We start from the raw sequence: 27,289 nt of genomic DNA, 5'->3' as shown, positions 1-27,289 counted from the left end.
CGTATACACTTGTGTAAATTTTGAATTTGTAAAATGTATTATGCCCTGAATTGCACTGTATTATTGCACTTATATTTTGTAAGTCGCTCTGGTCAAGGGCATCTGCTACGAAAAAAATAATAATGGAATATGTACTGTATCTTGCTTGCAGACTTTTAATTACTGTTCTTTAAAGATGGGGAAGGTGGAGAAAGAAAATGAATTGTTGGATAGGAAGCTGACTGTGAGTGTGAACTGTGATATTTAGTTGTCATGTCTACACTTGAACATGAAGGTTTCAAGCATTAAACTGGATCTGATAATTTATATTCAAGGCTGATCCTTGATGCCTTTGGGGCAACACAGCTGCACACTGCAGATTTGCTCAAATTTGTCACGTCCCCAGGGCGCTATAATCAATTTAAATTGATGGTTATCCTCTTGCCATCGATTTTAAATATTGCTAACCTATTAATCGGTAACCTCTATGGCTTATGGGCTTTCACACCGGACGGTGAAGGGTATACACGCTGATCCAACCATTGTGTGCGGATCTATAGTATTGATCATGCCGGAGTCTCATTTGTTCTCCGAATTAATCGGACAGATCTCTCCACCAGGGAACAACGTCCACACACCAGCACCCAGACAGTCGAGAAAGGACTGACCGATTGGTCGCTCTGTCCGTGTCCGGTTTCCCTTTGACTCTTAATTTGAGTCAGATTAAGCTCAGTTAATTTAAATTTCATCTTACCTACAATAAATAAATAAATAAATAGGTATAAATGCAATACCTATTATAAAGCCCACTTTTAAAGGGAATTGGAGTTACTTTGGGTGCAGAGTAACATCACTGCACATGAAATAGGTTAAATCTCAAACCATACCGTCAGTTATTTTTGCAGCACAAACTAAACCGAAATATTTGTATTCATTTTCTGAACACATGGGGTGCCAACTTCACAGAGGAAAACCATCAACAAAACTTCTCTACACAAAGCCATTGTTATTTTTTTATTTATTTCATATACATTTTATTAGCATTGTTAATAGGACACACACACACCTCACAGAAAGGAAGACCATGAAGATACATTTAGAAAGATCTGTGAACCAGTAGAGATGAGACCATCCTGCAGTTGGCAACCTCTACCACATTCACTCCATCTCTGCAAAAAATTCAAGATGGCACAATCCAGACTGGAGTTGCATCACAAATTTACTTTCCTACAGGATTCCCAATTAAAGTTTAGTAAATGTGAATTTGTAATGCAAGAGTACTACAGAGAATAAAAGGTTTTCAAGCACAGCAACCTGTGGTCTGGTTAAAAACTTAACTCGACATCCTGTTAGTTGCCAAGGCCAGCATCTAGCTTCTCTGCACAGGAAGGGGCATTTTAAGTGTGCCTTTTCCACTTGCCATCAGTAGGAGGAAGGGTGAGGGTGAGAGAGGGGACCTGGCTGGCTGTGACAGACTCTTTCCAGGACCTCTGGAGTTCCGACCCAAGGTGGGACTGGGGTGGCACTCCGGCACAGGGCAGGGAAAAGCTTTCAGCAAAGGAGAGGCCCGAATTGCAGAGGGGACTCCAAGTTGACTCGGCCACATCTAGAGGACTGAATTGCATGGGAGAATTGGAGCTGTCCTGGAAACTCCTGATCAGGGATATCTCCCAGTGTGGCTGGGCTGCAGACAGCAGCACAGAGAAATCTGAACAGGACAGGTTGGGAGAACTCTGCAGAGTGACCTTCTTGGGGTGCTCCCCTTGAAATGGTGTGGACGACTTGCTGTCCAGAGGGATGGTCGATGTGCTGAGGTTCTGTAGGGTTTCCTGGGCCTGTAGGGAGAGATTGTCGAGCAAGCGGGAAGGAGACTGCAGGGAAGGCGAGTGGAACTGGGGGACAAGCACTCCTGCGTACTCCACCACAATGTCCGAGCGTGAGGTCAGGGCTTCTCGGCTGCTCGTCTGCGACTCCTGGGACAGAGTTGAGCCGGACAGACTCTGGCAATGAACAAAGGCTTTTTCCAGGTCTGTCAATGAGGAGCTGTCTTGGCTCCAGGGTACAGGAAGGTCTGGGCATACTAGAAAGAAGATACAAGTTACATTACATGCCAATATTGAGATTCTTATTCCAGCAACATGACATGAACAGAAATACTAAGTATAGTGGTCAAAGCATGACCTTTGACCCCAATTGATACATGGGTTGCATGACAGGTGTTCTTGCATTTCACAGATTTCAAACTACAAATCTGATAAAAAAAGTCATTGTCACGGTCCCTTTTACAAACATTGTTGTTCTATAGTTTCTGCATCTATACAAACCATTTTGAACATAGATTTGTATTGACATATATAAGCCACAACACCTGCATTTCATTGTTTTATAATAAACGTTTAATATTGTAATTAACATGTGGCTTAATGCCATTTAGCCATCTTGATAAAATTTATGTATATTTCAATTAGATTGGTATCACTATCAGGTGTTTAGATTATAAACGCCTGCATTTTAATAAACGTGTCAATGCGTTTAAAAAGTGTTGCAACGTATAAACATGTCAAGGCGTTTATTTCCTAAACACATAAGCACGTTTACATTAAATCCCCTCGTCATTAAAAATCGTCGTTTTAATGACGAGGGCATGTAATGTGTAGCTAAACCTTAGCGGGCTTTTCTCGTTACTTTAACTGGACAGTCCAAGTTCACCTTATGTGCCGCCAAATAGCGTTTTATTAAAACACGGTGTCTGTATTTGCATCTAGAGCGAGTTTGACCTTGAATGGGATCTGCAAGGCTTTTTTTCGGTCTCAGTGAAAATCTAGGCTGTAACATTACAACCTAGTTCCGCATCAATCAAGTTGGCTAACACAGCTAATTAAAATCAGCAAATGGGATTTGGCAATTGTAGCTTGGTTTAGGTCAAACTGCGACTTGCAAGGGGGGTACAGGGGTGTGTCAAGGAAGGCTCGAGCTAGGTACAATAAAAAAAAAGGTGCAGATAATTAATATTAAACATTATATTCTAAAACACATTTTAAAAGCTTTTGCTTAACGTTGTTCTGTTCCAAAGCAACAGTGATTTTGTACAGTGTCCCTGGGTACAAGGCGCTCCTAAATAAACCTCGGTAGCCTGATGTTTGATACCATGATTTTCCACTGAGCTGCCAGACATGAATGAAAAGCGCTGCTTAGGGCCCCCAAAAGGCAACAAACGGCCCGCACTAAAACTTCAGTCTGTGTGTCGCGGCGCATTGAATTGCTCACCAGCCCGCAGACGCTCGCTGTCCATGATGCCTGTTAATGACCCCCCCATTGCGCACAGCCTGCATTTATAAACCTCGTCAAACTAATTAGCCTATCATTTCGTTTGCTACCAACATTCAGCATTTTAAAAGGCGTGATCATTCATAATCCGTGCTTTATTCACGATGTGCAAGTCGTGGGCTGGTAAGGGCCAACGGGAATGGAAATGGTCAGGTAACGCCACGCAGCTTCTTTTGTGTGCAAGTCAATAAATAATCAATGGGGTTGGATATCCAATTCCCACCGCTGAGCAGGACATTAAGACGCACGGATGAGCGTCTAGGTTTGCTCTACCGCTTGATTTCGGTCAAGATGCAACATAAAAGCTATGCTTTTTAAATGTGTATTTCTCTGTTATAAAGTTGTCATACGAGTGCAGTGATGTAGAAATAATTACCATTGTGTCATAGTGCATCGCGGCCTTCATCGTCACAACTTTTAAAAACGATAACGGGGACGCGCGCGTACCGATACCCTCCCTGCGCGCGCACGCACGCACGTCCGGCCCCGCTTCCCCCCCCGAGCGCGCGCGTCACTCCCGGGAAAACCTGCGCGAGACGCTGGGCGCGAGATAGAAACTACCGCGCGGGCAGTGCGTGTTGCCTCCAAAACCCGCACCGTTTCGCACCGAAAACCAGTCCAAATTAAAAAACCCTCATCCATGCGTCCGTAGTGGTTGTGGTGTTGGGGGGGCGGATTGCCGTGAAATCACGCTGTTGCGGGCTGCCGAGAGCGGCGCGGAGACATGTCCTGGTGGGCGCGCGGGTAAGCAGCACGCACACTATTGTTCAGTTTGCGCCGGTTTGTGCGGAGTTTTTGTTACAAATGTGTACATATGTAAAGCGAGATCTATGAAAGTGTAGTGTGTTTGAAAAATGTATTTTTTTGTCAAGGTTTTAATGTGCAAGTGTTCCAGTGTTTGTTGCAGTTGTTAAGTAAGTGTGCATTTCCCCCGCCCGTCTGTGTCTGCAGCCAGGTTGCAGTTTTGCAATAATATATCTTCCTGGGGGGACCGCTGTCTGTTCACAGTCAGTTTTATTAAGTTTCACTTGGTCAACTCGACATCTGTCCGTGTATAAACTGCCACCGTTCTATTTATTTGTAATGTACAATCTTCTCAATTTGCGCCATTAAGCGTTTCGTTCATTGTGTTTAAGCAGATTAGTTTCGCTGCAGTAACTTTGGAGACTAACACTCTGAAGTTGCCTATATTTTGATTGACATTGAAGTTAATCGTGTCCTCTGTCTAGACCAAGAAAGGGAAAATGGAGCATGTCTTCCAAAATGATGTAGCAGCGGTATTTAGCATTTTAAAGATTTCTACCATAGCGTGTCTTTTGACGCTTTTAAAACGTTGTCGTTTTTTCTGTGGTCAAAAAATAAATGCATCTTGCTGGGTGGGGGAGGGTAAATCGATTTGCATGAATTGGGTAGAACTAATGTTGCATGTAATCTAACGGTTATCATTTTGAATAATTGGGTATTTTTGTGAAAGTCAATCGATCATCGGTTTATTTGTCCGTAAATCTGAAACCCTAACGGAAATGTCGACAGTCAGCCTCGTTTAGTTGTTAAGATGATGCCTTTGGTTGCGCATTATCCTAAACCACAACAGTGGCACTTAACACAAACTTTTACGTCAACAGAGCCACATGTTAAGCCATGCACAAAAGAATTGGGGAGTTATAGTAACTTGGAATGGTTAATAAAATACAGTATATTCTATGTAACAATGAGGTTTGTCCATATCGGTGCTTAAAAGGTCATACAATGGGTGTGTGACACTAGTAGAATGTAAACGCTGTTTTTCCACCTTAAAATCTTGATATCCTGTTTGCTGTAGGCTTTGTGCATCGAAGGTCTCCTCTCGACGTACGTCTTCTAAGAAATATACAATTAGACACAAACACGTTACACTTGTCCTCAGAAGAATCCCTTATGTTATGTCTTACTGTCATTCATGTTTTATGCTGGTGTTTACGGTTGATTTAAGAACTAAGGGGAAATGTTTGCATTTCATGTAAAGTTTACTTTCATGAAAATATGGGTTTTCAAAAGACAAGCTTATTGACCCAAAGTGTACCCAGTCTGAAACTGGAATTAAATGCAAAATTGAGGCCTGTAATTAATTGAAATGTGTAACTGTATCTGAGGTTTTTATAATGTAGGACATCTTTAAATTCCTGGTCATTTGGGCAATTCAGCTTTTTATGGTTGAATGGTTGTGCCTATTGGGTGATTGGGATTGTTAGCCAGTTGATTTTGATAAGAGGATAAACTAAGTCTGCAATGCAGAGTTTACACTAGGTGATATTTATTGTGGCAAGGATTCCTCTAATCAATGCAGTGGTAAAATTATGCTAAATAGGAGTCATTGGCTCTCAATCAATTTAAACAAATGCAGAAGAAAAATAAATGGTGCACGGCTGGAAAGCATTTTACTTGTTGTATTCAAAACTCTTAAATCGGTAAGAATAAGAAAATAACTACAGATTCCAATGCAACACAGCATGATTTTTTTTGGCACTCAAAAATGTGAGAGTGGAGAACATAAGTGATCCGTTACTAAAATGAATGTCAGGCAAGGTGAATTTTCAAGATGTCTCTGACCTTTGACCTGTGGTACTGTTGCAGGGAAGATGGTGAGGACACGGTGTATCAGGACACAGACTCGGATGTGGCAGAGCAGCGGGAAAGTGGAAAGGTCAAGGTGAAGTGGACAACAGAAGAGGTGGGTGACCTGAATTATCCACAGCTCTCTCAAGACAGTCACCAGCAGGCTCTTTGTCTGTGGCAACTTTAGTGATGTTTGTAGTCTCCCAAATTTAGCATTTTGTTCTGTAGGGTTTCCTTCAAAAGACATTCCTTTAATTTGTTTGGAAATTGTTATAATTCACATTTACATGGAATTAATGGGTATCTTGATTTTTAGGATGAGAACCTGAGGACCCTAGTTCAGAATTTTGGACAGAATGACTGGAAATCCATCTCCAGTTTCTTACCAGTGAGTATCCATCCCGTAGGCAAGTGGGAAACAAAATCCAGAGTAAAGATGTGTAAGTTGTTGGGGGGTGAGGTTGTAGCATACAAAACCAATGGTGGAAATGTATGAAGTGTAAAAAGAAGTCTACCAAACCCAAAAATTTCTCTAATCCTGATGTTGGATGGGTGACCTCCTCTGAGAGCAGGAAATTCAGTCTGAGCTCACCATTTCTTCTGGCATCTCAAGGCTGTTGCCACATTTTGCTGAATTACATCCGATCATAACGAGGCAACTGTTTGTATTGTCACCCACAGAGCCGCACTGAGCATCAGTGCCAGCACAGGTGGTTTAAGGTGCTGAACCCAGACCTGATCAAAGGTCCTTGGACAAAGGAGGAGGACGAGAAGGTGAGTTCTGGAACCGAGAGTGCCTGACCATACTACACCTGAACTATAGATCTAAACAAATACAGAGTACTGAACCAGCAGTGGATGCCTGAAGTCATTTTCCCTGCCTTGTTTGTTCAAATCAGAATGCCTAGTCAGCATTGTAGCCAATTCACCTTTACAGTGCTTATATGGATCTTAAATTCCTAAACAGTGTTTTGTATTTGTATTTTCCTCATCACCTTCCTTCCACTGCTTCTCAGCCTGACCTTCCCTCTCTTACCCTCTGCAGGTCATTGAACTGGTGAAGAAGTATGGCACCAAGCAGTGGGCCATGGTGGCTAAGCACCTGAAGGGGCGCCTGGGCAAGCAGTGCCGGGAGCGTTGGCACAACCACCTCAACCCCGAGGTCAAGAAGTCCTCCTGGACAGCAGAGGAGGACCGTATCATCTACCAGGCCCACCGTGTCCTGGGCAACCGCTGGGCTGAGATCGCCAAGCTGCTGCCTGGCAGGTAACTGGCCAATTGTTTCTCTTTCTATGAGAACATTCATTACAAATACTGGTGATTTACAGGAGAAATAAAGCAACATGCTATTTCCAGTTATTGTAAACACCAAGAGCAGCAAAGAGAAAAGCAAACAAAACAAAGACATGGAAACCCATGCAGCGCTTGGCTTCGTTAAACTTGGCTTTCAATAAGTTCATCCATCTTGGAAACCGCTTATCCTGGAGAGGGTCGTGGGGAAGCCAGAGCCGATCCCTGTAGGCATAGGGTGCACGGCAGGAATACACCCAGGACGGGACGCCAGTCCATCGCTGTCCATCATGTTAAGATAATACTATTTGTATATACAATGAAAACTAGAGCTTTAATACAGTGAAAATGAAACGTATGGACACAAAATAAAGTCCTAGTTTATAAATTGCTTAATGTTTCAAATTGATCTATATTTGTAACTTGCATAGGATTGTAGTCCCTTAAAACCAATACATTAATGTATAAATTACTATCTTTACATTCTTACGCGAGATGCACAGGATTTTTTAATGTGCCTGGCACACATTCTCAATTACACATTATATGTCGAACCAAAAATAAAGTTAGTTCTTGACAAATACAACTGTTTAAGATTGGAGAAATAAGTAGTCTTTTCTAAGCTGTAATTTGGCCCTGGCAGGACGGACAATGCCGTGAAGAACCACTGGAACTCCACCATCAAGCGCAAAGTGGAGATGGGTTTCTATGCTGGAGAGGAAGACAAGCCCCTGAAAGCAGTTCCCCCGCTGGAGCATGGAGAGGTCATGGAATACTACAAAGAGGACAAGCAGGTGTGTACTAAAACGCATTACACAAAAATCCCATTATTTAGCATCATGCGTGTTTAATTCAAGGGAACGTGAATAGTAGATCATTGATATTGGTTAGTACCTAGTTTACAGCATTAATTAAATTCTGTGCAGGCCGGGTTCCAGTGTGACGTGGTGCTGGAAACTGACCCAGAGCCCTCGGCTGCAGAACAGGTGAGAATCACATTGTCGGTCTTCTTTACCCAGTTTCTCTCGCTCTCCCTCTCGACTGCATTTCTGTCTTTTGTTTCTGAACTTCATTGAGCATCCACAGTATATAGATTCTGGTTAGCCAGTTGCTTGGATCCAAAATTTCCACAGCAGAGATGAATGTGTTGATGAATTTCAATTCCTGTAGTATTGCCACAGTCCTAAATTAGTACAGTTGACATAATCTCTGATCCCACTGTCTTGCAGTTGTCTGATGCATTCATGGTTTTATTTCTGAAGTCCCTTTTGGACAGCTTTGATTCATGGAATTCCACTAGGATACTCAATGAATGGCGTAAAAGTCATCCCTCCCTTGAGGTCTATTTTAGACTGCTGCCTCTGTCATTCTCTGGACCTTCCCTGGGTCTAACTCGTGTGTATGCGTGTGCCTGTGTCTGTCTGTAGGCCTCCCCTCCCACCTCGGCCCCAGATCCAAAAGGCTCAGCCTCGGGGGAAGCGCTTTCCCCAAAGTCCCCGCCCCTCCCCCAGCTCCCCGGGGGGCTGACCCCTAAAAGTGAACCGGACACCTCGGGAGAGCCCTGTCCCAGTCGCTGGGTGGTGGACAGTGCTGGCTTCCTATCGCCCACGCCTGGCCCCGCCTTCAAGGAGGCGTTGGAGCTGATTGAGGGGGTGAGTCTCTCCGGGGCGTGCTGGGGGGTGGGGGGCATAAGGAAATCTGAACACCGTGTCCTTTTGGCCAGTCTCCCTAAGAATGCCCAGCACCAAAATGGGTGATTTGGGTTTGAGTGCCAGAAGATTCTATATCTCTCTCTCGAGTCATCACCCCCTAGTCCTGCCATTGTGGTCAACTAGGCAAGTGAATGAATGAGTGAGTGAGCATTTTTTTTTTTTTTTTTTTTTTTTTTTTCTTCTCCTCTCTTTCACCTCTCTTGATCTCCATTGATCTTGTACTATAGGGGAAAGAACCATACAATATTTCATGTTGACCTGCAGAGGTAATTTATTTCTCTGAAGTGTGGTGTAGTCTAGCAGGTTTGTTCTCCACCACCACTTCCTGTATCTGTGTCAGGTTCATGTACTGTCCCTGCAAAGGACATGGTTTAGGACTTTGCAGTAACTCCACTTTGGCCACTGCTCTGCATGTAGCAGGACCACATCGCGCTAACAGGATTATGCCACACTTTCACTGCCCTGGCAATGGAGGTGCTGGTAACAATGACTTCATAAGGTCGATCCTGCAACTTGTGATCACTTGAATTCCAGTCTTCTCCTCGCCCCAAGCCGGCCAGAAAAAAGGGGAGCAGTGGTGATTCGAATCTCCCGGATTCGCTGAAGCCCTTTTTTAGAGACTTGCGGCATCACGAGGGAGGCATTACCACAATGACTTGCAAGCTCTGTCGTTTCCAAGTCCACTCCAAGCCAGGCACCACTTCCAACTTCCTCCGGCACATCAAGGTGAGGCCACACCCTGCACTCACTGCCTTCTTGCTAACAGACGTTGAATTGGCAAACTTTCAAATGGTCTAAATCTATATTGGCCAATTATTTTGATCGGTTTGTTTCAATCTAGCACAATTGTTTGTAATTTACCATCTGAACACACCATCAAATTTGTACTACAGTTTTACATCTCAAAACTTAGCGGAATTAACTTTAGAGTAAAAGTTAGAAAGTGTTAGAGCTGGTAGTTAAAGAACTGGAATGAACTGGAAGCTGTAATTGCCATGCTGCCAGTGTTGTGGGGAAGAGAGCTAGCCAGCCTTACAACTATAAGTATACGTTTTGTTATGGATTCATTTTTAAATGTTGCATTTTAACTTCTGACAAAGATATGAAATACTCAATTTTGTAATCACTCCATATCATGGATGAGCCTTTTCCACAAGATGTGATCATATTTAGGTGTTAACAGCAATTGTGCAGAAGAAATATTGTCCAGTCGCTGACTGTTGGCTCATTCTGGTCGTATACTATAGACTTTTTACATTAAACGCATTTCTGGTGTGCTTTCCTAAATGAAAATTAAATTTATTGAAAGATGTTTTGCTTTTTTTCCATCTCTCCATTTTGTTTTATAGACCAGGCATATGAAGGATTTAGTGGGACAAAAGATAAAACTGAAAATTAAAAAGGAGCGAGCAGATGTAAAAGCACAGCCCCTTTCCCCTCCTCGGGCGGCCGTCTCCCCATGCCCTGCAGTTGTCCAGGAAGCTAGCGGCCCCTCCTCCTCCTCTTCCTCCAACTTTGTCCAGATCCGACAGAAGGTCGTCATGGAGGCGGTCTTGAGAATGATTGCTGAAGACATGCTCCCCCTCAGTTTTGTGGAAGGCTCTGGATTCCGAAACTTCATGATGGTGGTGGAGCCACGTTACCCCAGACTGTCTCAGCGCACCGTCGGGCTCAGGCTGTACGATGAGGTGGAGAAGGCCGTCAAGCCTACTTTGATCCGGGAGCTGAAGAGCTGTATAGCCACGGGAGGGGGCGACGCCATCATTCATGCCACCCTGGACCTGTGGGCCAGCCGCTATGGGGAACCTATCATTGGCGTCCAGCTGCACTTTTTCGACGAGCAGTGGAACATCCATCGGCCCACCGTCGCCTTCCGTCACCTGAACCACAAGAACCTCGTGGCTGTGGTGGCCCGGGAGCTAGAGGCCGTGCTGCTCAGCTATGGCCTCTTCCCCCACAACATTGGATACATAATCACTGGGGAGGCTAAGAACATAATCTCCAGCTACGACCTGTTCTGTGACTACAGGGTGATGTGCTCCACCCAGAAGAATGACCCGGATGAGGAAGATGTCCTCGGTTTCCTGGCTGACTGCTACCCCATCGAGGAAACTGAGTTCTCGGAGATCCAGTTCGGGACGCGGGTGAACTGCATCGCACACCTCCTGCAGCTGGTTATCAAGGAGGCTTTGAAAACCTCACGGGTGGTGGAGAACCTGCTCTCCCAGGTCCACAATGTGGTGGCTTTCTTCCGTCGCAGTGCCTACTGGACTGAAGTGCTGGTGAAGGAGTGTGGCCTGTCTCTGGCCCCTCCACTCTCCGCCAGCAACTACCGCTGGAACTCCACCTTCACGTCCGTCCGCAAGATGGTGCAGGAGGCGGTATGGGGCTCTGTCATGACCCTGTTGGCCCAGGCTCGCATCGAGGCCAAGGACTCGTCCAGCTCCCCACCACAGGTGAGGGCCAAGCGGGAGCAGGTTCTGGACATCATTGGGCTGCTAGAGCCCTTTGAGGAGGCCACCCAGGTGCTGCAGGGTGAGGGCATCACCTTCTCTCTCATCATCCCCTCCATCATTGGCCTGGACAAGACTCTTGAGACCAGGTCAACAAACTACGCTCACTTCTGTAAGGCCCTGCGCAGCGGCCTGCATGCCAGGTTCCAGCCGCTCATCCTGCAGAGGGACCTGATTCTAGCCACTGTGCTGGACCCCAGGATCAAGCTGCAGCCCTTCTCAGACACCAAGCTTGAAGTGGAGAGTGGTTTGCTCAATGCCCCTTGCAAATTCCAAGCCAAGACGGTGGTGGAGTCAGCCATGGGTGACCTGGGTATCTGGAACGCCCAGGAAGAAGGGGGCCTGAAGCAGGAGGACAGTCAGGAAGATGTTAATGATGACACAGACGCCTCCAGCCCCATGAGCAGCAACCTCAAGCGCAAGAAGATCTTCAGCTTCTTCCAGCCACCCACTAAAACCATGAAGTTTTCAGAGCTGGATCTCTACCTGTCCGAGACTCTGCTGGACGGAGACGCCTCTCCCCAAATCTTCTGGAGGGAAGCCAGCCGTTTCCCTCAGCTGCAAAATCTGTCCAGGAAGCTCTTGGCTGTGCCTGCCACCTCCGGGGGCTTTGACCGCCTCTTCCCCCTGGCTGGATGCATTGTGCGAGCCAGGAGGAGCAAGCTGCCCCCCCACACAACTGAGAGGCTCCTTCTGTTCAGAGAGTCTCTCAAGAAAGGGGAGTGCAAATAGCCTGATCAACAGCCTTCCTGCAGACACTATTGCTGCTCTCAGATTAACTGATCCAGTAATGAGGAGCCCAAAAGGGAAAACTCGTAACACTTTATAATCAAATCATTATCCGTTTTAGGCCTTTGAATGGTAGGAATAAGCTATTTTTCTTGTATGAGTGAAAAGGCAACAAAGACAGAGGACATATTACATTTGCAATAAAATGTCTTAAGAGACCAGGTTAGTCTCAAAGCACCTCAATCCACAAATTTTTCCAGTGCACAAGGGGGTAGACCACAATCTCAATTTCGTTATTTGATAATGCAAAGTTAAATTGAATGGCTGTTCAGTTTTCTTTTGCTTAGTTTGGTAAATGTCTTTTAGATTTGTTTTTTTTTACTTTTCTATGTAGTTCTCTATTTTCACATTGAACTAATGCATATAAATAAGATGAATCGTGACTTTATTCCCTGGTCTGATTATGTACAATACTTGTATAAATACAGCATCAGCAGAAACTGAATACAGCAAGTGATTCAGTCTCAATAAATGTAAATGATTGTTCCTGATTTAAATGCTTCATTAAGTCTCATGAAGTTGCAGAATCAGGCTTAAGTTCATCATTAGTGTTATCACAGACTGAAATCTGCAAAGCCTTTTTCATTCCCATCCGTTTTGAATTCAGATTAATTGCTACAATAGTGTTAAATCTATCATGCTTGGTGTATTAAACGCATTGTAGGCAGTTAATGTAAAGGGATCCCTACAACTTATTATTGGGACCTCTTTCCAGTAATGATAAGCATCTTGCAACATGCAGGGAGGGATGAGGTCTTTGGAATAGATTGTGTGATTTCACTCACCTAAACAATATCCGCTCAAGCCTTTACAACATGAGCATAAGAATGAGGTTGAGTTATATATTCAAGTAACAATCGTTCTCACTAGCAACTCTCCTATACTAACCAAAGAGCTGAAACGTATTTGAATGCTACAGGTCAATAGGATTTAGCCCCTGTTACTGTACTGCTCCATCTAGTTTCTTTTCTGAACTGCAGGAAAAGCCTGTAGAGATTTAAGTTTGTGATAGTGGCATTTAAATAACAAATGGATGCAAAGCATTTGTATTTTTGTTCCCAGAGCAGTAAATGTGAAGGAGGTCTCTTTAGCTTGCATCCCCAAACTCCTAGCCGAATAAGCACTTTCTATTGCCCGTCTTCACGTGACAACACATTTCCTGGCAAAAGTGTGATTGTGTTTGCATTGTGAGATGCAAGATTCCTTGATAGATTGGAGTAAAAGGAGGTGAAATTCCCCCGAGAATATCTGCATTGTTCTGTGCTAACTTATATATATTTATAATATATATCTTCTTGTTTTTCTTTTGCACCCAACTGTGTTATCTCGAGGGATAGAGATTCAATAAAGTATTTCCACTCTCCATGATGCCTTGGATTATTTGCTTGAAATTGTCATAATTGTTCACTCTTAAAGGGTTCCTCCTTTTGGAGCCTATATGGACATTTTTTTTCTTCCTTTGTACCACTTGCATAATTAAACTACCAGCTGCCCACTACAACTTGTAGTCTTGTAGGGAGATGTACATTAATGTGATTCTGGCCTTAGTATCCTACTAAACCTGTGTCAGATGAGGCTTGGTGTGCTGTACCTCGATCTTTGAGGCTTTATGAACCAATTTGTTTTTTTTTTGTTTTTTTCTTCCCCCTGTAATTACTTAATTAAAAGCCTTTGTATTGAACACGAATGCTGCTTGATCTAGTTTCCCCCCCCCCAAAATCCCACTTCATTAGTATTGGTATATATTTATAGACATTTATCATAATTTTATCAAGTTTGTCTGTCTGGGAGCACAAATGGAGAATTGCAGGAGAAGTTGAGTGGTGGTGTATGTCATCAGTAAGATGTTGCATTCTCTCCTAGGTAAATAAATGCCTAGAACATTTCCTAATTTTACTTGACTTGACCTTGACACCACTGCATGAGGTTTCAGTCTTTTACATCACCTAGGAGCTAGTGAATTCATTTACAGCTGAAATGCCTCCACTTACCTGTGGCACATGATCATTGTCTCTCTTGCTTTTTCCTTATGCTGTGTGTCCGAGTGAGCGAGTAGAAGGGACAAAAGCGCTCATTTAGGATAGAAACTTACCGAGACTCTAAAGCAGGTGCTGTCAAACGCAATGACCCCTCGTTGTTCTTCTCCTGGTCCAGGATCTGGATGGCTGGTGTGACCTGACCACCTTTGACCTCCCCGAGGACAGCCAGGGCTCGGAGCTGCTGCAGTTCAGGCTGGAAGGGAGCACGCTGCAGGAGCTGAGCCGGGGGAGCCGGGGAGAGCTCATCCCCATCTCGCCAGGCGGGGCCACCCCCCCCTCCATTCTGACCCGTCGCAGCCGCCGGCGCCTCGCTCAGTCCCCGGGTAGCAGCCTCATCGAGCTCAATGACACCATGACCCCCAAGAGCACCCCTGTCAAGATCCTGCCCTTCTCCCCCTCTCAGGTACCCACCCGTCTCCAGACTGCAGGTCTCACAGCAGAGCCTATACAAATCTAGTTCTGCAGAAGCGACTCTAGTTGTCCTTTGATTGCACCAGCTATAATTGTATGCAAAAGGCAGGATCGCTCTGCAGCTTTGAGATGAGAATAGTAGATATAACTCAAAGTGTCTACATATATCTATTCTTTTGCCTCCCGTATGTTTCTTTATTTTTCTCAAATATGCTGAAGCCTCGACTTGCCTTCACAAAGAAAGATCAAACATGAGATGCAGTGTGAAGGATTGATCAGACCTGAGAGGGTAAAGTTGGTAGAAGTACTGTGAATGCTCCCAGCAGCTGGCGGTGAAAAAGTGTCTGAGTGTGTGGTTGTGTTTGCAGTTCCTGAACATGTGGACCAAGCAGGACAGTCTGGACCTGGAGAACCCCTCTCTCACCTCCACCCCCGTCTGCAGCCAGAAGGCCATCGTTACCACACCCCTGCACCGGGACAAGACCCCCCTGACCCAGAAGGAGAACTCTGTGTATGTATTCCCCCAGCCGGGGCTGGGCTTCTTTCTAGGATATTTCTCCCTGCAGCTGTTTTTTGATTCTAATCATTCTGCTTGTCAAGACGAGAGGACCAAAGAGCTGCTGAATGTGTTGTGGCACACCCTCTCCCACATCTGAATTTAGAATTTTACGACAACATCTTCTATTTGTGCTGTTGTGAAGAAGTCAACCATCATTATATCCATCTATATAGTAGCCTTCAAAGGCCAATTGCTGCCCTTGTTAGTCTGTACCCGTCTCTGCATTGCTATGGCTCCTACCTGCAGGTCTGGGTGTTGTGTATTGAGTTATTTGAGTGTTTTGTGCTTTTTGTCCTGCAGGTTCATCACGCCCAACCACAAGTCTGACCTGAACACCACCCCCCGGACCCCAACACCCTTTAAAAATGCCATGGAGAAGTACGGCTCTCTGCAGCCAATGGTGAGACTCGCATGGGCTCATTGACTAGAACTAAATTGGGCCTTTTTAGGAAAACAGCAGGGAATTCTCAAAACATGTCACTCAATGATATCCGCAAGAGGTCCTGATTGGTGGAAAATCACACGTTTATCTTTGTAAACTTCATGTAATTCATAAAACGCTTCATAGTCCTTAAGTTTCCCCACCCACTCGTCATTTGGGATACAATTTGAAAGCAACACCTTTTTGAATTTGGCCATATGTCTATCCTGCTGCTCACGAGACACCAGTTAACCAGTTATAAATTTGATATGGTTTCCTTTTAGTGTTTTTACCATTTTTGTTAATGCTGCTTTGCTTTAATTTAGTATTTAATTTCAGTTTTTGTGGTATGATATTCTCTTCACTTAAATGAATTAAATTCTCTCTCTCTCTGTGGCAGCCTCCAACCCCCAACCTAGAAGAGGACCTGAAGGAGGTGCTGCGCAGTGAGGCTGGGCTTGAGCTCATTGTGGAAGACGAGACTCCGCAGGAACAGAGACGCAAGCAGGTAAAGAGTGTTTTAGCTGTGTGGTTGGATAGGGGTGGACAGGGAGTAGATGTCAGAATAGGGAGAATTTGGGTCGCGCAGTTCTGTCAGTTTTGTAAAGGATATCATCTTTGGCAGCGTTTATCAGTCCTGGGTTTGTTCCCTTGATGGCACAGAAATTATGCCACAGATTAAATGTCTGGCTGTGGTGCATCTGTATAAACTGCTCTTCCTTCGTTCCCAGCACCATCGGCCGCCCATGAAGAAAGTGCGGAAGTCCCTGGCTCTGGATGCCATGGATATCAAAGAGAGCCTCCCAGTGAGACTGCAGGCCTCCAGACCCCCCTCGGCACAAAGCCCCAAGGTAATACAGATGCCTGGATCTGGACTGGGCCATTACAGCAAATAATATTGTAATTCTCCCAGGGTTCAGTGTTTAAATACAGTATGTGTATTTGCCATAAATTAATGGGACAATATAATATAAAAAACAATGACAAGTTTCATGGCCAGAAACAAAACGTGATGCATGTGAGACTTAAGGAATCCTATAAGACTTGCTTCTCTTACTGTCAGAATAGAAACAATTGCAGAATATTAATAATGGCAATGGACTTGAAGAAAATTAATTCCTCCGCTATTTTACATTATGAATTCTCTCTTCAGAGTGTCATCCAAATAAAGTATAGTGAAATCTGTATTTAAGTGTTAAACCTGTCAAGAGTATCGTTTTAGTCAGCTTAATGTCCCATGAAATGTTTTAAGAACAACCATCCAGACCTTTTTTTCTAAGCACATTTTGTGAAGACCTGTGTGGGATCTCGTCTTTTAGTCACACATTTCATCACCAGCGACAGTTCATCAGCAAATTGCATATTCAGTTACAAATTACAGACTTTTAGACCTGATGTTGAGGTCGGTTTTTGAAAGTACGTATTCAATTCGGTAAATAAATATGGATGGTAATTTTTGCCAAAATGAATAGATATACATTTCGATTTAAAAAAAAAAAAAATTAATATATATTTTTTTAATTTAAAATAACATTAAAAACAGTTTAGCACTAGATCAGCCATAGCTGCTTTCTGTGCAGCCTTTGTAATTTAAAAGTAAATATCTCTGCATGCATGAATTTCTCCCACATCTGATCTTATGCCTATATGTTAATAAACATTTGAATTAAATGCATATAAGGTGTTTCGGCTGTAAACTCCTGAAAATTAATAAGTTATAAATACTTTCTCCTCCAACCGGGACCTACAATTTATGCAATAGGCTATACTGAAAATAATATAGCCAACAATCTGTGCTTTGTAATAACATTTGTCATTGTGAAAGAGTTATGTTGATTCCCAAAACATGATTTTCTACACATGCATATATTAGCTATTATGTAGCAGGTTTTGATATAGCTCTAGTCTGTCTGCTCAGCAAGTTTCTAACTTTCATATCGAATTCAATCGCGATCACATTGTAAACCAAGGTCTCTGGATCAATCACCTGTTAATATAATTTTGTATTAGTGTAAGGCACTGTATTAAAGTGTTTTCTGCATTGATGTGCAGCTGTAAATAGATGGAGACATTTCAAAGTGCTTTCATTGCATACCGTGTTATAAATAGCTGAAAAACGGACTACAACTGCTATAACTGTAGGAGTTGACCTATGATTCCAAATTAGACTTGTCATTAAACAATATTTGATCTAAATCAAGAGACAGTGTGCATGTGTAGTTTGTAACTGAATATGCAAAGTGCTGATGAATCACCAAATTGGTGATGAACTGACACAGGTGATGAAATGTACCCCGTGATGAAAAGATGTAGACCTGACCTTTGTAGCATTCAATATTTGGGGGAAGGTATGATCGTTGTGACTGAGTGTTGTCTTTAAAAACAGTGAAACTGGTTATAATGAACGGGTGTGTAGAATCCTGATTTAATTGGATGAAGTCAGTGGTTATATTCTGCACACAAAATTTAATAATGAGATGGTGGTCAATTTGTGTCAACTTTCTAATGTAGAAATACATTTATTAAATAAGTACAAAAGATGCAGGATCAGTGCAGTACCGGTGTTGGAATGTGTGTTGCAGGAGGAGAGCGCTCTATCAGTTTCCCTGAACTCCTCATCCCTCTCCATGAAGAAGGAGGAGAACGTCTTGGACCAGGGCTTCATCCTGGCCCCCTGTGACAGGACCCCCGACCCCAGTGCTGCTCCCCCCACACCGGTGAGTGCCCTGGCATGCTGCCACAGCAGAGAGATGCAGCTCTTATCAGCTGTGACCTGGCTGAACCAGCAGTAGAACAGTTTGTATCAAACAGACTGGAGGATGCATTTGGTAACCTGAGAGTGTAAGTGTTATGCCATTACAAATTAATGTTAACGATGAGAATACCTATTAGCAGACCTGCCAACCTGTACGCATTTTGACAAAGTATGCTGGTACGCATTGTAACTCCAAAATATGCAGAAATAGGCCTGATGTTCTGCACACTTGTTGTTTATTAAGCCGATTGGTTAGAAAATGGAGAAGAGCCAATCCAGGCTTGAAATATGGAAGATTGACAATATCATGTCACTTTCCCATGCTAGAGGCGGTAATCTTGCCTACCTATCCCTGGCTCTGTCACTGACTCAAAATAGGCTACACTATGCACACGTCTCTGACATCGGGTTCAATGCCAGGAGACCCCGATTCAGAGGAATGGTGCTAAATATTTTGTATTAGTTGTAGGGCTGGCGACAGGCTTGCTGGTTTAATAGTTTAGACTGCTATTGGCACTACAATTCATAATCTATACAGGACTGAAGGTGCCTCTTGCCACGACCCTCAACAGGATAAGCACTTTCCAAGATGGATGGATGGATGGATCGTTTAAACCATTACATATTTAGACTGCAGGGCACAATGACACAAAGGGGTGGGGCTTACTGGGTAATTAAACTTAACCAGTAAGCTTGATGCATTAATTAACTATTGAATACACCTTTTCACTCTTCAATATTCTACACATCTGGGATTTGTTAATACAGATGTAATTTTTATAGACAGTCTTGTATGAGAGTGATCTACCTTTTCTAACCATCATGAAAAAATCATTTGTCAAAGGCATTAACTACCAAGTTAGCGATCACTCTTCATCCTTGATTAATGTACATACTTTGTCTTGTAAATATTTCATAATGGGGTTTTCAAACCGTAACATCAATGGCACTGTTTCACTGTCACTGGAAATGTGTATAAATATGAAACTACGTTTGAGGGACAGCAGGGAAGAGTCCATCTGACCGTTTAGGAGAAGCAGGACAGTGTGAAGATTCTCGGCCCTTTGCCCTCCTCTTGGCTGAGTTGTTGTCTGCCCTCTGTTCAGATGTCCCAGGCCTGGGAGGCGGTGGTGTGCGGCCGGACAAAGGACCAGCTCATCATGACGGAGAAGGCCAGGCGGTACCTGCGCTCGCTGAACCCCAACCCCACCAACCGAGCCCTCATCCTGTCCTGAGCCCCAGCGCCCAGCAGCCCAGCCTGCCCCACATGCTGCCCCAGCCCTGCGCCCGACAGCACAACACACCCTGGCCCTCCGGCCTTGGGGTGCGCTGTACTTCTAGACCAAGAAAGAGTGTGATTTTAGCTGTTCAGAAAATCACAAACGTATGCACCCTTCATGCCCCAGTGCTCAGACAGCTGATGAGCCAATCTGCAGTGTCAAGATGTAAAATATTCATGACAAAACTTTTATCATAAATCACTTTTCTCACAACTTAATATCAATTTTTATTTATTTTTATTTCTCATGTGACTCTTTAATAAAAGTATAACTAGATAATATGAAGCTTTTCCTGGAATAGAGGAGCAATCTATTTGTCTAGTCAAACAAAACTTTTCCAGAACTAAAACGCTCTTTCTACATGTGGCCACTTTAGTGCTTTTCCCATTGATTTATCACGTTTAGAGCATGATTCTGTCTTATCAGTGTAGATTACACCACCTCAACAGGATTTACTGTTTGTAATTCATTCCATAATTTATTTATTGAAAAGGCTTAACTAAGCTTTAGAGAGGCTCAGCATTAACTATATAAACTTGCATTTATTAATTTTGTTTCTTAGGTTTAAAGTTAGCCTTTGGCTTGTTTTGTATATATTATTTTTCTCCACAGTGTTGCTGCATTCCAGACTGTAGACCTGCCTGAGTGGTTATATAGGTTTAAGAAAGCAGGTAGTGGAGTTGGTTCAGTTTAAATAGCTACTTAGAGGTGAATTGAATTTGCTACAAGTTAGCAGGAAATGTTAGGTACAAGATACCCCACCTCCATCTCTACCTCTTTCCAAAAGACAGGCCAGGCTATCAGTGATGTTTACATTCTTAGAGGAGGAAAACATAATTGAAAAGAAAAATACAAACCTAGGTCTTTATCTGAGTAGGTATCTGACTGAACTTCTCTACAGAGTTGTCCATGTCCATGTGTCCTATACAGGCAGCTGTATGGTGTGGAGGGAGAGGCAGGGAGTGAGCGATGTGTGACTCTGCTGTACGGCTCTGTATCTCCTGCTGCAGCCCAGGCCTCCCTGCTGGGAGACCTGCTGCTGTGAAGGGGCTGCTTAGGATATGTACAGCAATCCTGATGCAGGGATCCACAATACCAGGGCAAATAACTTGTTAAAAAAAAATATATATATATATATATATATGCTTTTTGATTTTGTTGTGTGTGTTTGTGTGTGTGGGGGGGGGGTTGCTTTTGGCCACTGAAGTAAGGAGGTGTGCTTGAAGGCCATTCTGTAAAGACAGCCCACCCAAGAGCTAGAGGAGTCCTGCTGTTGATGGTTTTATGGAGCACTGTTGATCCAACCAAGAGCAGAGAGACCATACCAGTGTAGACAAGCCCCCTGATTCACAGGAGCCAGTAGAGTGAGAGGTAGGACTTGCTGTTGAGCTGCCCAAAGGGAAGCTTTTCACCGTCCTATCAGAAGAGCTGGAGTTGCAATGCAGGGGGCTGTCATACAAATAAATAGATGTATTATACACATACACCCTTCATTATTCTAATCTATATTAATGATCTGGACTCTGGGATACTGAGCAAAATTGTCAAATTTGCAGATTATACTAAAATAGGTGGCTCAGCAGCTACAATCTCAGCAGCACAGGTTATTGAAAGGGACTTCAATAATAAGTTGTGGGCCGACACCTGGCAGATCAAATTCAATGTGGACAAGTGTAAGGTAATACATACAGGTAACAAAAATGTACACTATGGAAGGAATAGAACTAGATGAAGCAACGCATGAGAAAGACCTTGGAGTCTACGTGGACTCCTCACTTTCTCCATCCAAACAATGTGGGGAAGCAATAAAAAAGGCAAACAGAATGTTAGGGTATATTGTCAAAAGTGTAGAATTGAGAACAAGGGCAGTAATGTTCAGACTGTACAATGTGCTAGTTAGAGCTCATCTGGATACTGTGTGCAGTTCTGGGCTCCACACTTCAAGAAAGATATCGCTGCTCTAGAGGCAGTTCAGAGGAGAGCAACCAGACTTATTCCAGGTCTGAAGGGAATGTCCTACTGAGAGACTGAGGGAACTGAACCTTTTCACCCTGGAACAGAGGAGACTACGTGGGGACTTGATTCAAGTCTTCAAGATCATGAAAGGCATCGACCACTTCAAACCAGAGGAGCTTTTCCAGATCAGCAGGGACACACGCACCCGGGGACACAAATGGAAATTGGGCTTCAAGGCATTCAAGATGGAAAAGAGTAGACACTTCTTCACACAGAGAGTAGTCACAATCTGGAACAAACTCCCCATCGATGTGGCTGAAGCTGAAAATTTGGGAACATTTAAAAATAGACTGAATAGGATACTTGGATCACTCAGTTATTAATGGACACCAAATGAGCACGACTGGCGAATGACCTCTCGTTTGCAAACTTTGTGTTTGTATGTAGAGTTGGAAGGAAGCAGATAATAGTCTGGTTAATGTGAAGTACTTTTATTTTTTCAAGTAGTAAAACTACAATTAATACATGCCTGTGATGCTGTTTCTACAGAACAATTAGCATTACTGGCTAAGGTGAGAATTATGTTCTGGGTTTGCCAAATGAACATTTTCTGTTATCTGCAACACAAATGTACACTTGTGCGAAAATACAATACACTTAACGTTTAAATCTCTTAATTACTAAAATAAAAAAAAGTTTAGTAAAACCGTCGTATAGCGTAGTGACTGGAGCCCAACCTACATCTTGATCACCACCAGAGGTCACCCTTACTCCAAGTTTGCAGTGTTCTCAGGATTCTCTGCTCTCCTTCACTTAATTATTATCACTCCCTGATCTACTGAACAGTTACCACACCTACCGCTCTCCCTGCAAAGCAGCACCCTACATACAGACGGGTGACAAACTACAGTTTTTTTTACAATCACTTTGGCACTAATTTCAGAACCTTGATGTCATTTTTCAAAACTCTAGACACAAATCTCAAAACGGTCATCACTTGTAACACAGGCTTTCCAATGTTCAAAATATTGCATTGTGCATATATATCTTTAAAGAAAACTTGCACTTGCAGACGTGTTGGTTCAAATAACTCATTTATCTTGAAATACCATAATAACATTTATTTAGATCACCCGCACAAAAGATACCGATAGTTTCACTGTGTAATTGTTCGTACAATCATAAAATATTGTAGTACAAAATATGTGATACAGGTTTCATTATGGTACTACACGTAAATGCATCACTGTAAAAGGACTAGTAGAGAGAATACTACAGACACCGTGGAATCATTGAACAAAATCTGAAATGTATTGATGCAACATAATCAAATCACACCATAGGTTTCTTTGAATCAAAGCAAAAATAACTAGCTACAAAAAAGAACCAAACTACAGTAAAATGTCAACTGCAGTGTCCCTCACCTGGCTTACTGTAAAAAGCAAAACAAAGGATTGATTACTGTACTTCTAAATTTCCATCAACCCTGTCTTGTGGATTTGGCCACCGGTTCTCGCAACAATTTTTCAAAAGAGGTATCTTGAAACTGAACATACTCAGTCATCAGCTGCTTCACTCTCTCTGCATTTCTTTCAAAAAGGCACACTATACTCTGTGGTACACATTGGCACACAGTATACAGTCATTTGACAATTGAGAGTAGCCTAATGTTTAATGCATGTTGAAGACTTGCCACTTCTCAGTATGGAAAGTTCTGATGATTGAGGCCACAGTTGATCTTCTGAGGTTTGGTTGAATCATTGTAGCTGCCTCAATCATTGTCATGCCGTGATTTACAACATGGTCTACAACTATTGCTCGGATTCCACTGGACACTATTTGCTGTTCCTGCCGCTGTCTTGGTCCGTGGCCTTGTCCTCTACCATGTTCCCCCACACCTCTCAAATGCCTCTCTGGTGAGGCCTAAGCCCTCCTCTATGACGAGGCCCACGACCACCTCTCAGAAGGGGTGCTTGTCCCCTGCCATTCCTTCGACCACCACGTCTTCCTCCTCCCACTGCCTGACCTCTATTGTGACCGGGATCACCTGCCGGCTCCATGTTATCACTGTGTTGTTGAGCTGGATAGCACTCATTTCACTATATACTCTTACCACAATGTGAAATCAATCATCAATAACGAGTTGGCAGTATTGGAAAAGCAATTACAAGGGCCTGCATACATGCAGTAATGTCAAATCTGAAAACATGGTGTGGAAAGGTGCTACATGGGACCATAGAAACAGTGTCTGTTAAAGAATGATGATGAAATATTACATCCATAGATAACGCAGTCCAACTGCTTCATGTTCCATGGTAATTGGTGTCAATGGATCTCATTATCCTGAAACTTTAATGATCTAAACATGGAATATTGTTTGTCAGTTTCCATAAAACTATGCATTAAGAGTAATGCAACAGTCACTTATCATTTGGAGCAGTTGCATCAATTGATAGTTAGATCATTGTAATAAAACGAATAGACAGTCATCTCAGATCTAATGTGTGAATTGCATTTTGAAATGGTAATACTTTGATGTTAAGTCGTGTCATTTTGAACAGGTGATTTTAGTTCAATGAAAGAATCATCTGAGGTTGATATGTATTGTATCCAAGCAATTGGAAAAAAGTGTTAGAGTTTTGAAAAATGTGCATTTTGATCATCGGTTGTGAGTTTTGTGTCTAGAGTTTTGAAAAATGACATCAAGGATCTGAAATGAGTGCCAAAGTGATTGTAAAAGTGTAAAGGAAAAACCTGAATAAATGATTGGAGAAACATAATGAAGGCAGATTCCTCCAATCAGGTGCACTGCATTATATAATTAAGCGATTAACATCCTATCATGCTCTGTGGCATGTATGAAAATGCTGAGCAGGCCCAGTTGATCTCAATTTTGGATCAAGATGGCAACAGGAAAGTGATCTAAGTGACTTTGAAAGAGGGGTCATTATTGGGGCACGAATGGCAGGAGCTTCAGTCACAAAGACGCTCAACTGGCTAGTGTTTCAATAGGAACAGTGACTAAAGTTACATCTGCATTTAGATCTATGAGAAAGACATCAGTAAATAGGGTTGGAGATTGTGGTTGAAAGCACACATTTGATGACTGTGATGCTCATGCATTACTGTGATATGTAAGGGAAAAACAGAAGATCAACTCTTTCCCAGGTGACTGAGAATGTCAATGCAGGACGTGATCAGACTGTGTCAGCAAGAACAGACCGTTGAGTACTACACGGAGAGGGATATAGTAGGGCTGCAGTGCATAAACCTGTCATTAAAAAGACAAATGCACATCTCAGAGTTCATTGGACTGGACTGGTGTGAATGGACTGGATGGGGTTTTGGGGGGTGGGGGCTTGGAAGGGGGGCCTAGAAAAATGTAATTGCCTCGGGGCACAATGCGGATTAATGCGGGGCTGGTTACGGGGTTGGTTGTCACGGTTATATTTATTGCCTTTTTAACAAACAATACCACAACAAATATTTGTTTCATTGAACATTTATTGAATATCTATTCCTTTTTGTAACCACTTTATTCTTTTACAGCTAAACCTAGCGGACACAGGCCATTACACCCTGGACAGGACTGTGAGGCAGTAGTGCTAACCACCATTTATTGAACATGTTTAATTAATAACGTTTAACGTTAAATCTTCAGTGGTCCAACCACACCTGAATATAAACAATGCCTTGTTGCAGGTAGGTTACACATTTCTTGCAAGTGAATTTACCAGCGAATTTATCAACGACCGGACCAACCAAGTGACATGGTGAGGTTCCTCATTCACCCCCCAACCTCTCCTCACAGGCGTACCCCAAGGCTCCGTCCTGGGCCCCCCTCTTGTTCTCTCTCTACATCCTCTCATCGCATCCCATGGTTTCTCCTAACACTTCTATGCAGATGATGCCCAAATCTTCCTGTCCTTTCCCTCTTCTGACCCTCTCATCACCTCTTGCATCCCTTCCTGTTTGTCTGCTATCTCCACCTGGATGCACTCACACCACCTCAAGCTCAACCTCTCCAAATCTGATCTCCTCTTTTTATTTCCCCACACTGTATCTCACCTTCTGCTGATCTCTTCATCTCAATCCCCTTGGAATCTACGACATTCTCTCCTTCTTCTTCTGCTAAGAACCTAGGAGTCACCCTCGATCCTGCGCTCTCCTACACCCAGCACATCACCACGCTGACACACACCTGCAGATCCTTCCTGAGCAACATATGCTGAATCCATCCCTTCCTTACTGACTACTCGACTCAGCTGCTTGTCCAGTCACTGGTCCTCTCCTGCCTGGACTACTGCAACTCCCTCACGGCCAGCCTGCCTGCAACTAATACCCGCCGCTCCAGCTCATCCAGAACTCTGCGGCTCGTCTGATATTCACTCTGCCCCGATTCGCACATGCTACTCCACTGCTCCGCTCCCTCCATTGGCGCCCGATACCGGCACGCATTCAGTTCAAGACATTGACCCTCACCTACCGCTGTCTCGACCACACTGCCCAAGCTACCTTCAGACACTCATCTCTCCATACATCCCCTCCAGACCACTGCGCTCTTCTGCTGCCAGAAGACTAACTCTGCCTCCTCTCCACTCCCCTTCCTCCAGAGCCGCTCCTTCTCATCCCTGGCCCCTAAATGGTGGAATGACCTGCCCACTGAAGTCAAAACAGCAGATTCCTTGACCTCCTTCCGGCGCTTACTCAAGACACAGACAGTACTTGTAATTTAACCATTTTCTCTTCTGTAAAATAGCACTTACACAACGTTTTGTCATATTACTTGCCTTGCGTTACTAGTACTCATATTGTTTATTTTGATTTCCCCCCAATGCTCCCTTTCCCTTGGCCCTGACTGTGACCTAACATCTTGCCTGCACTCATCAGCTGTTACAATCCAGGATGTAAGACCTCACATATTGTATACACTTGTGTAACTTGGAATTTGTAAAATGTATTATGCCTTGAACTGCACTATTTTTGCACTTGAAAATTGCACTTATATTTTGTAAGTCAAAACAGCAGAGTCCTTGACCTCCTACCAGCGATTACTCAAGACACATCTTTTCAGACAGTACTTGGAATATCAGTCCTTTACTCTCCTGGAGGATAGCACTTTACATTTTATCATGCTTCTTGTGATACTTGTATTATTGATTCCCCTTTACTCCCTTTCCTGTAGGCCTTGACTGTGGCCTGATATCTTGACCACACTTAGGTTTTACTTTCCAGGATGTAAGACCTCATTTATTATATTTACTTCTGTAAATTGGAATTTGTACAATGTATTATGCTTTGAATTGCTTTGTATTATGTACATTTTAATTTGTAATGTTTTGACTTGTACTTAATTGTATTCTTGCACTTTGTATTGCGCTTATATTTTGTCTGCCAAGAAATAAAAATAATAATGTAAATATACCTTTTTCAAAAGTAACTCTTACTTCATGTAAAAAAAAAAGAATAATACAAATGAAAGAGTACTGTATCTTTAACCCTTTGTAATTGTTAGGCCTACAGCCTAAATGGGAAGGTGATGTGCCCCAAAACAAACAAACAAATTAAAATAAAATTAAAATAACAGGTGCAGAGCTCCACATTATCTCTGTTACAACTACTGGCATGAACAAGGCTAGCTGCCACTGGTTTCCTTATTGACA

The 27,289-nt window shown here is 43.2% G+C and overlaps 2 protein-coding genes across 7 annotated transcripts; one reads left to right on the top strand and one right to left on the bottom strand.

Annotated features, from left to right (window-relative positions):
- Positions 1 to 980: 980 nt before the first annotated feature.
- Positions 981 to 3,786, bottom strand: LOC136748649 (uncharacterized). 2 transcript variants are annotated; one of them, XR_010816603.1, is made up of 2 exons: positions 3,683 to 3,786; positions 981 to 2,059 (listed from the first exon to the last, which is right to left on the bottom strand). XR_010816603.1 is itself a non-coding variant. In XM_066702577.1 (2 exons), the coding sequence occupies exons 1-2, from the start codon at positions 3,293 to 3,295 to the stop codon at positions 1,377 to 1,379; spliced, it is 732 nt and encodes a 243-aa protein (XP_066558674.1). In that variant the 5' UTR covers positions 3,296 to 3,313; the 3' UTR covers positions 981 to 1,376. The 2 variants fall into 2 exon arrangements, 1 of the variants encoding a protein (XP_066558674.1); XM_066702577.1 differs by lacking the exon at positions 3,683 to 3,786 and adding an exon at positions 3,247 to 3,313.
- On the top strand, positions 3,404 to 20,121 carry LOC136748648 (myb-related protein B). 5 transcript variants are annotated; one of them, XM_066702575.1, is made up of 15 exons: positions 3,888 to 4,050; positions 5,920 to 6,016; positions 6,218 to 6,289; positions 6,583 to 6,675; positions 6,947 to 7,167; positions 7,835 to 7,985; positions 8,118 to 8,177; positions 8,619 to 8,843; positions 14,360 to 14,647; positions 15,024 to 15,166; positions 15,515 to 15,614; positions 16,036 to 16,143; positions 16,367 to 16,486; positions 18,218 to 18,352; positions 19,497 to 20,121. In XM_066702575.1, exons 1-15 carry the CDS (start codon positions 4,031 to 4,033, stop codon positions 19,623 to 19,625), a joined length of 1,962 nt encoding a protein of 653 aa, XP_066558672.1. In that variant the 5' UTR covers positions 3,888 to 4,030; the 3' UTR covers positions 19,626 to 20,121. The 5 variants fall into 5 exon arrangements, with proteins under 5 accessions (XP_066558670.1, XP_066558669.1, XP_066558671.1 ...); XM_066702576.1 differs by lacking the exon at positions 8,619 to 8,843 and having other exon boundaries at positions 3,895 to 4,050; XM_066702573.1 differs by lacking the exons at positions 3,888 to 4,050; positions 14,360 to 14,647; positions 15,024 to 15,166; ... (3 more) ...; positions 18,218 to 18,352; positions 19,497 to 20,121 and adding exons at positions 3,404 to 3,459; positions 9,438 to 9,629; positions 10,253 to 13,886.
- Positions 20,122 to 27,289: the final 7,168 nt, after the last annotated feature.

Source organism: Amia ocellicauda, chromosome 4 (assembly GCF_036373705.1).
Source record: "Amia ocellicauda isolate fAmiCal2 chromosome 4, fAmiCal2.hap1, whole genome shotgun sequence".
Classification (NCBI taxonomy): domain Eukaryota; kingdom Metazoa; phylum Chordata; class Actinopteri; order Amiiformes; family Amiidae; genus Amia; species Amia ocellicauda.
Note: the sequence above shows the minus strand (reverse complement) of the source record. Positions and strands in the feature narration are given on the sequence as shown.